The sequence below is a fragment of the Asterias amurensis genome, chromosome 8 (assembly GCF_032118995.1).
Source record: "Asterias amurensis chromosome 8, ASM3211899v1".
NCBI lineage: Eukaryota > Metazoa > Echinodermata > Asteroidea > Forcipulatida > Asteriidae > Asterias > Asterias amurensis.
In genome coordinates, this window is record NC_092655.1 from 23,995,130 (window position 1) to 24,010,649 (window position 15,520).

The 15,520-nt window shown below is 37.3% G+C and overlaps 2 protein-coding genes across 5 annotated transcripts; both read right to left on the reverse strand.

Annotated features, from left to right (window-relative positions):
* Positions 1-2,545: 2,545 nt before the first annotated feature.
* LOC139940923 (uncharacterized) lies at positions 2,546-4,231 on the reverse strand. The gene has a single exon (XM_071937323.1). The coding sequence runs from the start codon at positions 4,229-4,231 to the stop codon at positions 2,546-2,548; it is 1,686 nt and encodes a 561-aa protein (XP_071793424.1).
* A 6,945-nt stretch (positions 4,232-11,176) lies between these two features.
* LOC139940909 (C-signal-like) lies at positions 11,177-15,501 on the reverse strand. 4 transcript variants are annotated; one of them, XM_071937302.1, is made up of 5 exons: positions 15,410-15,501; positions 13,633-13,789; positions 13,256-13,438; positions 12,783-12,957; positions 11,177-12,453 (listed from the first exon to the last, which is right to left on the reverse strand). In XM_071937302.1, exons 1-5 carry the CDS (start codon positions 15,484-15,486, stop codon positions 12,167-12,169), a joined length of 879 nt encoding a protein of 292 aa, XP_071793403.1. In that variant the 5' UTR covers positions 15,487-15,501; the 3' UTR covers positions 11,177-12,166. The 4 variants fall into 4 exon arrangements, with proteins under 4 accessions (XP_071793403.1, XP_071793402.1, XP_071793404.1 ...); XM_071937301.1 differs by having other exon boundaries at positions 13,633-13,792; XM_071937303.1 differs by having other exon boundaries at positions 15,288-15,441.
* Between the last annotated feature and the right edge of the window lie 19 nt (positions 15,502-15,520).

The window sequence follows — 15,520 nt, forward strand, 5'->3', positions numbered from 1 at the left end:
ATTGAAATGGGAATCAGTTTATTGTAGAAATCTTCGAAATATTTTAAAATAAAGCAGGTTCTACTCAACTGACACATAGCTGATATATAGATGAGCAATACAATAATGAAAATCAAGCAACGTGAAGTACGATCATATCATACACTTAAAAAAAGTATGTGTTTTAGGGGCTATCTTGTCCAATAAGGAGTCAACAATTAAAATAACTATAGGAGCTCAACAAAGAAACATTGACTTAGAGTGGGATTTGATCCGACGCCCGCCGGATTGGCGCGGCCCGGTGAGTTAACCAGGAGGTCGCTGGCTGATAAAGCCATTTGCGAGCTAGATTTGAATATGAATGACTTGCTTAGTCACAATGTATCTCATACATTTGAATTCCTCAGACTAAAGAGACAGTTGCTATGTCAAATGGTTCGGGGCAAGCTTTTGCATAGCAACCTCCAGATGAGCAAACCCTGGTACCATTGTGCCATACACATCCATTCAGAATTGTGTATGGGTCTACACCGTCTCGACGCTACTAAGAAAAAGCTTGCCCCTAATCATGTGACATAGCAACTGTTTCTAGTCTGAGAATAACTTGTGATCGAGCACGTCATTGTACCAGACTAAGGCTAAAACGCAAAATGGCTCATTCCCACTCGAGTAAAATTGGGTTTGTTCAACCCCAAATCCTTTACCAAATCATTCCTTTGTACTCTTCACTTGGAATTTTTGAATGTTGGCAATTCGGGCATTTTGTACTTACTTTACATGCACCCTTTTCAAATATGACGGAAGGTAAAACATCACTTCAAATGTTTTGCCTGTTGCAATTTCAAAGAGTGCGTATTAAACAAAATAATAACCAATCAAAAAAAAGATAATAATGATGTTAGCCGATAATTTGAGCATGTTTGTGCTTTTATATACAAGCTTTCAAAAACAAAATTAATTTCCCCATCTTGCGTATGACAACAATAGTGTCCCTCCAAAAACATGGTATACAACGATATTAATTTGCACCTTTCGACACATCGATGAGAAAAACAATGACTTGATTTTTCAAAATATCAAATTGGTTCCTTGCTTGATGGCAGGTGTTAATAAAACAATTAATTAATTGTACATAATAGCGGTCGTTGCAGATTTTACAGAACAACCAATTTATCGCTTATATTAAACAAACGATTGAAATTACCCCATATTGACCAACCAAATACTTACTCTCATGCTAAGGTGGTAGACACGCCCTTCCCAAGTTGTGCATACCTAAATTGTTCCACCATTCTTAGAAAATTAATTGTAGTTATGCACAATGACAATACTAAAATTATATAAATACATGAAACACTTAAATAAAATTAGAAGGGTAGATGGCCTTAGCTTTTCATCCGAACCGAGCCTTCGGCAGAGGCAAATACAAGTCACAACAATATGATATAATAAACTGAGTTATGAATAATAACGAATATACTAACTGGCACCGACGTTAATATTTAATTTTGGTCACGAAAAAGCCACAGGAAAACACAGTGAGAAAACGTGTTTTTTTTTTACAAAATGAAGCAAACCGATAACTTAGGAGACAAAAAAATGTAAGCAAAAGTAGTCAAATCAAGTTCACGGCAGCGCGGTGAGAGCAATTAATGATGCCTTCCTGATTTTCTCTTATTCAAAATGAAGTCAAAACCAAACTAAACTTACGAAGTGCCACGTAAATTCTGAACATTATTTTTCGTAATAGGTAACTAGACGAAGACAAACTAATAAGGGCTATTTATCAAAGAAGAACAGTAATTGTTGTGCTTCATGGTGTTTTGAATATGAGCTCTTGTTTCCCTTGATGTGGTTTTTCACACAAACTAGGAAAAAACCTCAGCATGTGAGTTGAGGTACACTGCACACGGCGATGGGCTGAACCTCGTTAAAAACTCGGCACCAAAAAGAGTCCCTGATAGATATATTATCAAAACTAAATTTGTCCACGTGTAACAATAGAAACAGTTATCGTTAATTATTTAAAAGCGCGACCTATTACTCTGGTCATGCATCAACGTTCACGTCCTTAATTAAACCATTTCACTCATTTTGTTTGTCTACTTTCCGCAACATTCTCGGGTCACATCCCCGCTGTGTTTCGATGTTTCTGACTTGTTGGAAACAATCTTCATAGACCACCTTGATAATTATTGTCATTGTATTTAAGTATTAAATTTGTTGTATTTTTATGTATGTTATTACTCGGTTCTTGACGTAAGGGCGAGGTGCTGGTAAGCTCCCATCCTCTAGTATTCTTTAAACATGGTTTTCTCCTGGTGGTTTTGTTTAGTTTTAAATTTGTTACCCTCTTGTGGTTTTTAAACTGCCTTTTCTATATTTAGAGCTGTTTTTTAAAATATTGTATATTTTAGTGGTAAGCGCCATAAGGCCTGGCATAAGGCGCTATATAAATACTTTTATTTAATTATTTTTTTATTATATAAAGATAAGACAGATGTTTAAAAAAGTGTCAACGTAATAAGCACTTTCTTTAATAAATAAAATCTAACTTTGTGACATATTACTCCTTTTGTTCAGTTTTTGTTTTCTGAGAGCACAACTTGCATTTGCGAAATGATTTTGAGCATTCGTCCCGAAAACGGTCGTTCATGAGACTGTAAACAATTGGATTAGTCACAAAATTAAATAAAAATAACCACCCCATGAAACAAATCATAATTTTTGCAAACTCCGGCTGAGTAATAATCATTTCATGCACATTGGGCATCGCTGTTTCAATGACTACAGTTGGGAGCCATGTAATCACTGCAGTCAGTGCAGCAACAAGAAGCATGTTCGTTGTCTTCTTTTGAATCTTAAGATTCATGGCGGTAGCTGCACCTGTTCTCTTCTGTAAAGCCTTTGCAAGAGGTCCAAGAATAGTTAGTTGCTGACTGACATCTACACTATCAGCACCACGTGGGTCATGTTCTTGTGTACTTCCATCTTGAGCTAGTATTCCTGAAGATGTCTCGCCTTGAACAAGAGCAGCTTCAACTGGCTTCTTATTCATTAGAGAAATCTTATTCCATGCCGTTGATTTTCGACTACTTGGTAGTAAGTTGGGCGCGGTAGGCATGGACGTTTTTTCACTTGGACTCGTTTGGTTTATCCCATTGAAACCTTCGGTAACTTGGCCGATGGGCGTGGTAGGCACAGAAGTATTTCCAGTTGGACTTGATTGGTTTACGCCATTTAATTCTTCATTAGCTTGACCAATGGATGGGAGCACTGGACGATGCAAACCCCCAGCCATTAAGAATGCCCGTGCGACGGCATTGTCACTTTTGCCGGTGGGTGTTTTTGTCTTCTCGCTTTGCAGCCAGTGTGATTTGGCCGTCTCTGAGAGGGTTATCCCGGCAGCATGTGACGAGGAATCGTCCGTTGAATGAGTATTTTGTTCCCTGGATCCTTGATTTGATCCTCTATCTTGAGATTGCTCCGTTTGGTTCCGGTTGGCGCTCCCCGTCCTGTTGGTGACCACTGTAAGATGTGATATGAACCGGATTGCTGGTCGGACTACTCTCATTCTAGATGGATCACCATCAGATACTGGTCCAGCAGTTACCCGTTTCCGAATCGTCAAATAAATCTTAATGTATGCTACCAATAACACCAAGAATAACATACAAAACCATACTGTATGGATGATAAATACAGCTTGGTTAAATCCGCTAGTTGTGTCTCTGTTACAAAGTGATATCGTGACTGTTTCATTCACATTGTTTGATTCGTAGTACACTGAAGCCGCCTCATAGTCTAGTTCAGTTGTATTGTATGAGAAAATGGCGGCAAAACTTGTTACTGAACTCAGCATGAAACACGTGGTGAGAATGATTTGAATTCTTCTAGTTGTCATCTTCCATTGATGTGGACGGCAAACTGCATAATATCTGTCTATTGCAATAGCTACAGTGATGAGCACCGAACATTGTGCAAAGTAATGATAGAAGAAACTCAACACTCTACAGAAAGGTTGATTAGTAATGTTATACTCTTTCGTCCAGGCGACTATTTCAAGCGGGAAAGTCACAAACAGCGACAAAAGATCACTTAAAGCGAGTCCCATGATCAAGATATGAGTGCTGGTCTTACGAGGTTTACTAAAATACACACGAAGTACTAAAATGTTACCAGGAGCACCAAGAACTAAGGCGATTAAGTTGATTGCGATCATCACCGCTTGGTGTGGTGCCAAATAAAACATGGTTGGATTCAGGCTTTATGCAGTCGACGAATCTATAAAAGAAAAAGAGTTATTTAGAAACAAAATATAATATTGCAGCGGCAATAGGTTTACTCAAGGGTATCGTATATTAATGGCTCCAAAAACTTCTTTGGTCGCCAGCGTTGGATATGAGATACAAGTACTGCGGTTATGGAAAAAGATATCACTTGTTATCCCCCCCCCCAAAAAAAAAAATAATAATAATAATAATAATAATAAAAAATAAAGAAATAAAGAAATTGAATCTGAGAAGCGTTACCGCGGTAACGCTTCTCATATAGGGAATTGCAATTGCATTGTTCTCCTTGCGTGGCAAAACACTTGCAGGTTTTCGGCAATATCTCAAAAACGCTACCCCTTTTAAAATGAAATGTTCACAGGTTAGTTTATGGTATTTATCTACAACTATAAAGGATTAGACAACAAGCAGGGATTCCAAACGTAAAAACATCAAAGTGCCTTTAGATGCAAAAAAACACAACTCAGAAACAGAAGCGATCAAACATTATAGCAACTTGTTTGTTTGCCAGCTCTTCCATGTCAGTCGCATGCATGTATGAATTATATATATACAGAAACGAATGATGACTTTATTACCATCCTCGTAACCAGGCCAGCTTACCGCCGAATACCACCATTCTCCGCTTACTGTGTAAAGCGCCGACTTTCTGGGCTAGGTGTAAGCGATGTACGCAAGTGCAAAATCAACATTCCCTGATGCGAACCGGTAAATCATTAGTGCGGAATTTCCTGCTTTCGTAAGCGCAGATTCTATGCTTACGGTTAACTGAGCCATGAAGTTGGGCCTAGGTAATTTTTGTATATTATTGTTTTTTTTTCGCATACCAATTTTAAAACTAATTGTGAGTTGATTTTTATCTTCTTAAAAAAAATTCTTGCTCCCGAGTTACTGACTATTGTTAACGCCATTAGTTCTCTTTTCGGCAGGTTACACATGTTATTATGTTTAATTATCCAACGGGATATTAGTTTAATAACCTATTATATGACCTTGAAATCATCTTCATTGAGAATATCAAATTTTAATCTACGTTCTTGGCATTAGTTTGATAACAAAATGATCATATATAATGTACTCACTAAATTACAGCCAAGCAGCCTGTTGTCGGTTCAGTACTCAGTTGACCTTGCTTCAAATGATGAAACCAAAATATCAAGACTATATAGTCTAACATGAAGATGAAGTTAAAATGTTGATATAATAATCGCTGGAAAGATGATATCAAACACTCAATGTTTTTTCAAGTCTTTGTGCTGTAATAGTTGCGTCATTATCCGTTAATTTATCCAACATTTGTCCTTCATTTTGTAGGTCTACAGCATCCAAAATAAAAAAAAAGCGAAAAAGCGTTACTCAAAAAAGAAATCTCCAAACAAACAAAAACGGTGCTCTGGTCACTTAACTCGGCATTTGATGCATTTTAGATGATTTGAATCTATTTCCTATAACGATAACAACACCAGTAACATCTTCCACTAGTCCAATCAACAGCTTCCGTTTTATATCAAGATGGCGTCTGACGATCACTGTAGATGGCCACAAAAGACAAACGAAACGTAAAAAGGTTGACGGTTCGGCACTTATCCATTCAGATTGACAGCAATCATAGTTCAATAGACTGTTAGTTTCAGATGGTTTCAGTTAAATATCAATTAACTTGTAGATTAACTCAACGGTTGATCTATTGTCTTACATCCTTAGATACAATTACACAATTATTGAAGAATAGCGTCAAATCAACAGATGATATTGTTGTTCTTACAGGTGTCTCCTGCGGCGAACTGGTTTCCTGTCCCATTTGTCTTCTTTGGTCGTTACTTTACCGATTGTTCGAATGATTTGCCCACACGCACCGAACTGAAAATTGCCTCTGTAATCTGCCTACCCAAATGGTCAAATTAGTTTAAAAAAAGACAACGACTGTTGACAAGGGACTGCGTGTTAATTTACACCGATAGCAACTACCATAGCAACAGGTGACTTGCTATAGCGTATTGTCTGATGATCGTGTACATCACGTTGTCTATTGTCAATTGAACAATGTCGTGATGAGGTTGGGTGAGGTCTTCATGGTTTCAAATTCTGAGAGGAGTCAAAGGGTTTGAATAAACAGGCAGGATCTCAGAGATTTAAGTTTAAAACTATTGATTCAAATGAAACATTGACCATAAATGCCTATGCGGTAGACTTGTTCTGTTTCCCGCATTGGTTCCATTTGTCCCCCTGATTATATGTTTGTAATGAAGACATACATGTAGCATTGTCCAAAGGTCAATGACGAGTCAACTTGATTCAAAATGGACAATCTGACCTTTGACATTCTGAAATAGAAATCAGGTGGTGGTCCTCCTCAATTCCAATGTTTGACTCTCCGTCATCTCTAAGCGGTTTTATGATCTTGTGCAGTTTTTTTATTTTGCTGCATTTTTAAATGGACTTTTCGGGGGGGGGGGTTATGTAATTTTGTTTGTTTGTTATGTGCTGTAATTTTGGTAAGGATTTGTTGTGCAATTTTGCGCCTTCGAACATCCTCAGGAAGAGAGTGCACACAAGAAATGCAATAAGTTGTTACTTTTATAAACTAGATCTTTATATAATAATTATTTATCGTAATCAATCTCAATTTCAAGAAATACGTATCATGACCCCTTTGAGCAATATGCTCTTTAATAGGCCCAGTCATCATTATAGCATTCATTATTCATCTGCATCTTTCGATTCAGACGAGCGACTCGGACTGCGGGGTTGTTTGGAGTAGACTGCACTCAATTGAATATAAATTAGTATTTTATTACTCCCATAACTATACGTGATGCAGTGTACCTAATACAATAGTCAACATTATAATAACGCACATTGTCAAGTAGGTGATGTTCCTCCCACATCTCAAACTGAACAACTTTTTCCTCCTCGTGTTCACATAATAGAACCAAAGAATCAACAGTCTGGCGGACTTCCAGATGATATCTTAATACTAATCAATATGTTTCCTTTGGACTTAAATTCAACCAGTCCTCTGGTCATAAACTATTTGCCTACTATTTACAAAAAATTAATAAGGAATTCCATACACAAAATGAGTGTTGTTATCTGCTTATAGCGAAGCAATTTTGTTTTCTTGTGTTGTTGGCCCTATGCATATTGTTACATAAAAGCTGCATGACGTGGTAGAAACCGTATGGTTGAAATGCTGCAAGGATGTAAGCCTTTTGAAACACAACCATGCAATTTCTCCCCAATAGTAAGATTTCAAGATGAGATGATTGCCATCGGTTTGGGATGGTGTGATGGTGGTGGTGGGGCTGCTGCTGCTGGTGGGGTCTATTTGTTTGTCGGGCACAGAGTTCGGAGTAATTCATTGATAAAAAGGGAAAAAACATGCAACTGTTATTTTGATGATTTAATGTAAGTTCAATTATCACTTAAATAATTGTTTATTTTGGACCATGAGATTGTGGTGACACATCTTTATATTATGACAGTTTTCTTGTAAACACATGTTGTACTTCCCTGAAAGAATCGGGTGAAGATCCCTAGAGGAGGGATTTTATTCAATCTATATTAGGATACAATACTGACGTGACCGACTATTTGTAATACAAACTACTTTTTGAACAGTTTAACAGCAATGACAAAAAAAAACATGTTATGCTTTTATTAATATGATCTTCATAAGGGTTATCTTAGTGGTCATTTAGAGCTACTGAAAAAGGACGTGATCATTTCATTTCGTCATTATTTAGCATAATGAGCGGTCAATAGACTGTCACTGAAGACACTATTAGCTTAATTCAAACTGGTTCAATACAGACTAAGGTCATTTAACTCTTTATTGCAATACGGAATTCAAATATACATCTCAGGTTGAGAGAAAATCGTGATTGTCACTTTAGGCTTCACTTGGAGAGAATAACAGTAACTTTTCCACAAAACAATTTAAATAAAACTATTCTTTATGCAAAGGTCATATTTTAATTTAATAATCAGCAATTATCAACAGTTTAGTCCAATATTTGGTCTCAAAACAATTTATTTCACATGTCTAGTTTCACTTCAGAAAGAGCCAGGGACCAGTTTAATTGAGAGAAAGTATTTTCTGATGAAGCAGCTCCTTTAATTAGGGCCAAGGACATGGGGAAGATGAAGAGGAGCTGTCACGTGATTGCTGACCGTTCTCAGTATTGTGATTTTCTAATGACTACCATTGTTATTTAGGATTTGTAGCATTTCTTTATAAGGAACAAACGCTACCTGGCAAGGTGGCGCTGCCGCAGACCAAATATATATTATAACCATTGTTATTGTTATAATTTCATTATAAATGATGTTCTTATATACAAATACCATGAGTTTCAACGTAGGATATAACGCCACAAGACAGAATTTTGTAAATTATCTGTAAAGGTGATGAGAAAGGCCGATGCAATGAAATTATATTCTTACAAATTATGATTTATACGAACCCTTCACAAGTAATTAGCGAGCAACATTTACAAAATGAAACATTGCGCGCGTAAAGTTAAAGGCAGTGGACACTATTGGTAATTACTCAAAATATTTTATTACACACAAACTAACTCGGTAACAAGCCATAAAGAGATGTTGATAGTAAAAAAAATTGTGAGAAACGGCTCCCTCTGAAGTAACGTTTTTTCAAGAAAGAAGTAAATTTTCAATGAATTTGATTTCGAGCTCTCGTATTTAGAATTTGAGATCTCGAAATCAAGCATGTGAAAGCACACAACTTTGTGTGACAAGGGTGTTTTTTCTGTCATTATTATCTCCAAACTTAGACGACCAATTGAGCTCAAATTTTTCACAGGTTTGTTATTTTATGCATACGTCGAGATACACCAAAATGAGAAGACTAGTCTTTGACAATTACCAAGTGTCCAGTGTCTTTAACATTGTGGTTACAGTGCATAGTATCTGCTACAAAAACATTACACGCCGTTGTGTGGATACCAGCCGTTGTGTGGATACCAGCCGTTGTGTGGATACCAGCCGTTGTGTGGATACCAGCTATACGGTTTCTAAATGGTTACCAAAGTAACCGAGTCTTCCATTGTCATCATGATTAGGACCAGACAATGCCAATTATGGAAACAGCTAGCAAGGGTGATATAAAGATCCATCATTATTGACTCTTAAAGGTATATTTTATACTTTGTAATAACATTGTAAAAGAGTTTGTGTATTTTTTGTATCCACCCAAAAGCCTTGTTGTGGAGATGGTTACGAGTATAACGTGAAGTATCTTGCCAATCTTATTTCGTCTGGGTGCCCCCCCCCCCTCCCTCGGGTTAATGTACGTTGCAACATTTGATTCTCCGAAGCTCGCCTCGACTGCAGGTGACTTTGAAGTGTCCTTGGTGTCTGATGACCGATGCCCTCAATATGATAAGAGTTGCCTGATACCAATCATAGACTCTTCCTCTGTGGTGTACAAGGCCGCCAGGGCTACCCATGGCCATTATCGCCAAATGATGATGGTTTCAATTTATAACGAAAACACAGTGAGAGTTTTTTGCCGTTTTCTCAACAAGCAAGCACAGGCCTGTATGCTTCGTTTTTGAAAAGTCAAGGGCACCAAGGCATTTTCTTTTTGGCATAGGGTACCCTATGAGGAAATTATAAATTTCTACTAGAGCATTTCAAGGGCACCAAGGCAATAGCAAGGGGCAACTGAGTCAATCACCCCCGTTGCCTCGTGAAGTATCAGGCCTGCAAGCACTATATTGAACTGAAACTTTGACGTGTCTATTATGGGGTACGCATATCTTTCTTGGAAATTGTACCTACACCCGCGATTAGATGTTGACAAAACCAAATGATACACTGGTTAGCTACCTAAGGCTGTCAACATGTTAGATTTTACTCTTTGGCTCCGTGTGCAAGTATTAAAGTTGTCATTATTTTCTTCAGCAACTGTTGAAAACACTTTAAGTTGATTTGAATTATGGGTTGCGACTTTTCTCTGATGGGAATGAGACCTCCTATTAAAATGTCAGTTTCGCTTAAAACTTAACTATTATCATTGTCTATAGATTACCATATTTTTACATGGATAATCTCAAATAATGATGTGGAGGCTTAAAAGCTTGAACATTATGAAAGAGACCCTTTGTACAGAACGTCTAATTTCAGATGTAGAATCTTTCATTTTGAAATAAACTTCTAAATTGGTCATTGGTCTTTGGAATTGAAGTTTAAGTTGATTTGACAGAGTTCAATGATTACACAATGGTCCACATCCTTGAGTGAACATTATTACACCATCACTCATCAGGGAACGATCATTGGATACCGATTAGAGAACGATCCCAGTTTAAATTTGCTCCATTGGTTTTGCACAAAACTACTCCTACTTATCTTTCACCCAGTCGTTGTCTCCGGTCCGCATGTAGACTTGAATCAAGTCCCGTTCTCGTGCGGGGGTCAAAGCATACTCATTGCCGTCAATATGTAGCCAAGTCTAGTCCGTAAGTGGACATCGAACGTTCCCCATGTAAGTTCTAGCTAGAGAAACATTCAGTGTAGCTGTCATTACGGGTTCTTGGAGTTCATTTCTATTTCGTTAATTACTTTTATGTGCGCTCAGTTCTTGATGGAACGGCGCATTATAAATTGTTATCAACACTGAAATATCAGTCAATACGGTATCGCATTCAAGAGATGGGTTTGACTGGAATGGAGTGACTGCTTCAGAATTCAAATGCAGTTTCAGTTTACAATCCAACGTTTGACTTCCCAGCCTATGCTGGATAATTATGTATTAGTTAAACCGCGTCAGCCATGATCAAATGGGTTAAACAGGTTTCGACAAACATGGCTCTAAGATTACAATAAAAGCTTAACTGAAATCATAACTGCAATGAAACTGTCCACAGACTTAAGGAAGCTTAAATGTTGATAACTTGTTAAATGTTTATTTATCACACACATGTTTTAACCCTGAAAATATCTTAACATAAAGCTTATGAATTGCAGAACTGCAGTAAAAGTTGTAGATAATTAGACAAAAACAAGCATGGCGGAGAATAAGCACAAGATTTTCGCTTCACTAAAATGACGTTTGCATAGAAACCGACACCACAAGGTCAAGATGAACAACCAATTTACAGTTCCTTAATTTGAAGTAACTTTCCTGGTTACTGTATGCTCAAACTTGATACATTGGACTGAACCATCTGTTGATCACATGGTTCAATGCAGTATTTGCTCACAGCAACAATCATATCAGTATATTATGGCAAATAATCCATTATGGTAACATGACAAAGATCGTCCCAAACCACGTAACATAGCAACACTGAATAAAGCATTTTGAGCATTCACTTGTGACTGAGCCAGGTATAATGCAAATCTTGTTTCCTGGTGCATAAACAGAACAAGACAAGGGGAGGGAGTACCCCCCCCCCTTCCCAACTAAAACCCTCTCCCCTAGGCGAGATCCAAAAAAGATGCACAGAAGAATGGTTAGTTACATTAAGCAACCTCCCATATTTATGTCTTTGTCCATGCTTGCCCCGCCCCCAATGTCTGGTAGTTAACATATACATGTACATAGGGTTAAATTTTATCAATAGATTAAACTGAAAATCATTGATGATCGTCTAAATATGTAAACATTTGTTTTTATACACAGGATGACCTACAAATACCTACCAAAAAAAAAATATATTTTTCTTACTAAATAATCTGGAGGGGGTCTGGAAATCAGTTTAAATAGGAAGACTATTGTATCTGATAATATAAATAGAATTTAAATTGTTACATAACAAATTGCATCGGCTATTCAGCGAAAAATATTCTGTTTTGTTTTGAGGCTTCCATCTGTGTATGTACTACTGTAGGATAAACTTACAAATTTTAGAATTACATCATTTAATTTAATGTGGAATAATTTGACCATCCCATGCAAGAAACTTTCCCGTATCACCCATGGTTAATCCATCAACAATTCCAAGGATACATTCTGCAGAATACTCTGGAGTAAATATCTTGTCTTTTGGTACACTTCTGTGGTATGGTCGGGATAGATCAGTATTTACTGTGCCTGGATGAATGCTGACACAAACAACAGGAGAGCGCCCTCTAGCGAGCTCAATGCTTAGGTTCTTAGTTGCCATGTTCAGTGCTGTTTTAGACATACGATAGCTGTACCAACCACCAAGACCTGTAGAATAACAAATTGTTAACATTTAGTAATATTCTTTTTCTCTTTATCGACAATTTTGAAATTAATTAAAGGGCAGTAGATTCTTAAAAGGTAGTGTGGCGTTAGTAAATCAATCAGTAGTTTCGCCCTGCCAAGAGCTAGAAAACAAAATTGAAAGATCCTTTTTGATATCATGTGCAAAAATAACAGAAACAAAAACAAAATGGTCGAGTGCCCTGATCAAGGGCAAAAAATTGTCATGACGGTGATTCGAACCCACACTCTGCTGATGACAACACTAGAGCTTGGGTTTGGTGAACTTGACCGCTGCTTGGCCAAATACTAACCTATATTATCTGAGATGGATCCAACTCTTGCAGATACATTCACAATAATTCCTGAATGCTGTTTCTGATGTGACTTTGATCCATAAGCTCCAGAGCCTTTAGTTAGTAATGGTGCGAAGTGTTTAGCCATCAGTAGAGGTCCAAATGCGTTGGTTGTTACAGTAGCAGACAAACCCTACAGGAACACAATAAAATCAATCTGGTTTTAGTCAGGATCTTTTAAAAGGGTGTTCAAATGTGGTGGAAATTTAAAAAAAAATTGGGTGTCCAAATTGTTCAGTTACAATACATTTACATGTACGTGTAAATGACAGATAAAACAGGCTGTCCAGATTGAAAACAGGGTTCCAAAAGACAGCCAGACACCCCTCAGCCTAACACTATTTGCAGTGCAGAATTTGATTGTTAAACTCATCAAATCAAATCAAAACACAAACATAACAATCTGCACGAATCAGCTATTACTGAATTACCTCCAATGTAACATCTCTCAGACTTGTTTCCCCTTTGCCCGATGGATGTAACATCCCAGCACAATTTATGAGAAGATCCAACTTTTTTACTCCATTCTGTTTGACTTTTTCTGCTACTTCTTGGATACCTTCTGGATGAGCTAAGTCAATCTTTTCTATCTCTAAACGGTCGCTATTTGCACTCTGCCAAAAAATCAAAATCAAATAATTGTATTAATTTACTTTTAATCAATCATTTTGTTTTACTTTAAGTCAGGTTTGAACATAACGATGGGAAAGGGCAAGCAAATTTTGAAGCCTTCTTAGTAACATAGATTAAATTAATATAAGAAAATGAAATAGAGATGTACATAAAACACAAAATATGTGATATTTACCTTGAGACTCAAGAGTTCAACAGCACTTTGTGGATCACGGCAAGTTGCGATGACATGAGTTCCTGGACGTTGTTGTAAAAGGCTTCGACAGAATTGAAGACCAAGCCCTCGGCTGGCACCTTGTACCAAAGCAACAGCAGAAGCCATTTCCTTAGTCCTGCTTCCCAGTGGGAATACAATAAAAGAAAAATAAAAACTTATTATGTCACAAGACACAAAATGAGAATTGGTAGAGCGGCGGATGTTACTCCGGAAATTTGTTGGTTTAATTTCTACCTCCATGGTTTAACGGTTTAAACCCTGCTCAACCCATGCTCAACTCAAGTCAAGTTTCATTTTGTTCCATCCCCAACAAAATCGAAGGAAAAGAAAGGAAGTAAACCAAACAAAACAAATGCAAAAAATAAAAGGATTTTAAAATATGGGAACATGGGAGCTATGGAAAATACAGGGCCAGCAACTTCAATTACAAATTCCCACATGTCGGACCCTTCGTACCTTTGCCACTTCGTACCCTGGCCACTTCGTACATTCGGGGCACGTCGTACCGTAACTAAATTGGTCACTTTGTACCGTGGGCGGGGTACGAAGTGACCATCAGCTGAGTCACTTCGTACCTTCAGCTGAGTCACTTCGTACCTCCATTAAAATGTGTATTCCTCAATAATTTAATGTTCGTTGAGATAAAAGTTAATAATACATAATGAATTATAAATTTTGTTTGAATATGTGAATGTCATTTTTAATGTGAAATTAGTATTTTGTATAAGTTAATTACCGCCAAGAACAACATCTTCCGCCAATACTTTTACAAATATTTTAAAGTCAAACAATCACGCAATCGTGAAAATGGCTCCTTGGTGTCCCAACAAAATAGTAACAGTTGGTTTGATTTGCTTTTATTTCATAATCATTCGATCACAAAGCACAAAATAATCATAAACGATGCAGAAATTCCGAACTGGTACGAAGGTAGGAAGTGTCTCGTGAGAAGATACGAAGTGTCTTGTAAGAAGGTACGAAGTGTCCAAGGTACGAAATGTCCAAAGTCACTTCGTACCTTGAAAAGATACAAAGTGTCCAGGGTACGAAGTGGCAAAGGTACGAAGTGTCCTGACACCATAATTAGCCCTGGTATGATGTCATACAGTCAGCGTCACTGCATGTTGCATGCAACGGAGGAGTCTGGTCTGGGCTAACAAATTACTATTTATATAATAAGTTGAACAAGTCTTGAATGAATGTACTCTTAAACTTAGAATGAAAATGGCCCACATAGATTCAATGTTGCTCGACTGATTAATAATTAAGAAAACTGTGATGGATGAGTGGAAATAAACTGAACATAAAAAAATGACCTAATAAAAATGTCTGATAAAATAAACTAGCTACACAACATTATAATAATATTAACAGCGGCTCTTTAAAAAAGAGTGTTTGGTTCTGAATACTGAATACACATGGTATACGCAAGGAGTTTCCTTTCTCCATAAAACAAATATGATGGTACACGATTAGTACAGTCTCTGGATTTTCTTCTTCTATGAAATCCAAGTTAGACTTTAGAGAGCAGCAGAGCAGTGTTTTTAGCGTAAACATGGTAAATATCGATATAAACTTTCTCCATGCTGAAACAAACAGATCTTTCGACAAACCTTTTAATCAGACCAGCCACATTACTCCCCTGCAGTTCCTTATTATTATTGCACACTCCGTCTGTGGAACGAGAACTTTGCCGTTCATCGGAACCAAATCATAACAAACATGCAAAACTTACGCAACACAAAGACATTGTCTACACCATGGGCGCAGCCATCTTGTTTCATAACTGTTAGAACGGCCACTTGTGCGCATGCACGACTGAGTTTAATTGACCAATCAGATTACG

Coding starts and splice junctions, on each gene's coding strand:
- LOC139940909 (XM_071937301.1), bottom strand. CDS start 15,486: ATGCGCACAAGTGGCCGTTCTAACAGTTATGAAACAAGATGGCTGCGC. Junction 12,958..13,255: donor TGAGAGATGTTACATTGGAG/GTAATTCAGTAA, acceptor GTGTTCCTGTAG/GGTTTGTCTGCTACTGTAAC. Junction 12,454..12,782: donor ATCCATCTCAGATAATATAG/GTTAGTATTTGG, acceptor GTTATTCTACAG/GTCTTGGTGGTTGGTACAGC.
- LOC139940923 (XM_071937323.1), bottom strand. CDS start 4,231: ATGTTTTATTTGGCACCACACCAAGCGGTGATGATCGCAATCAACTTA.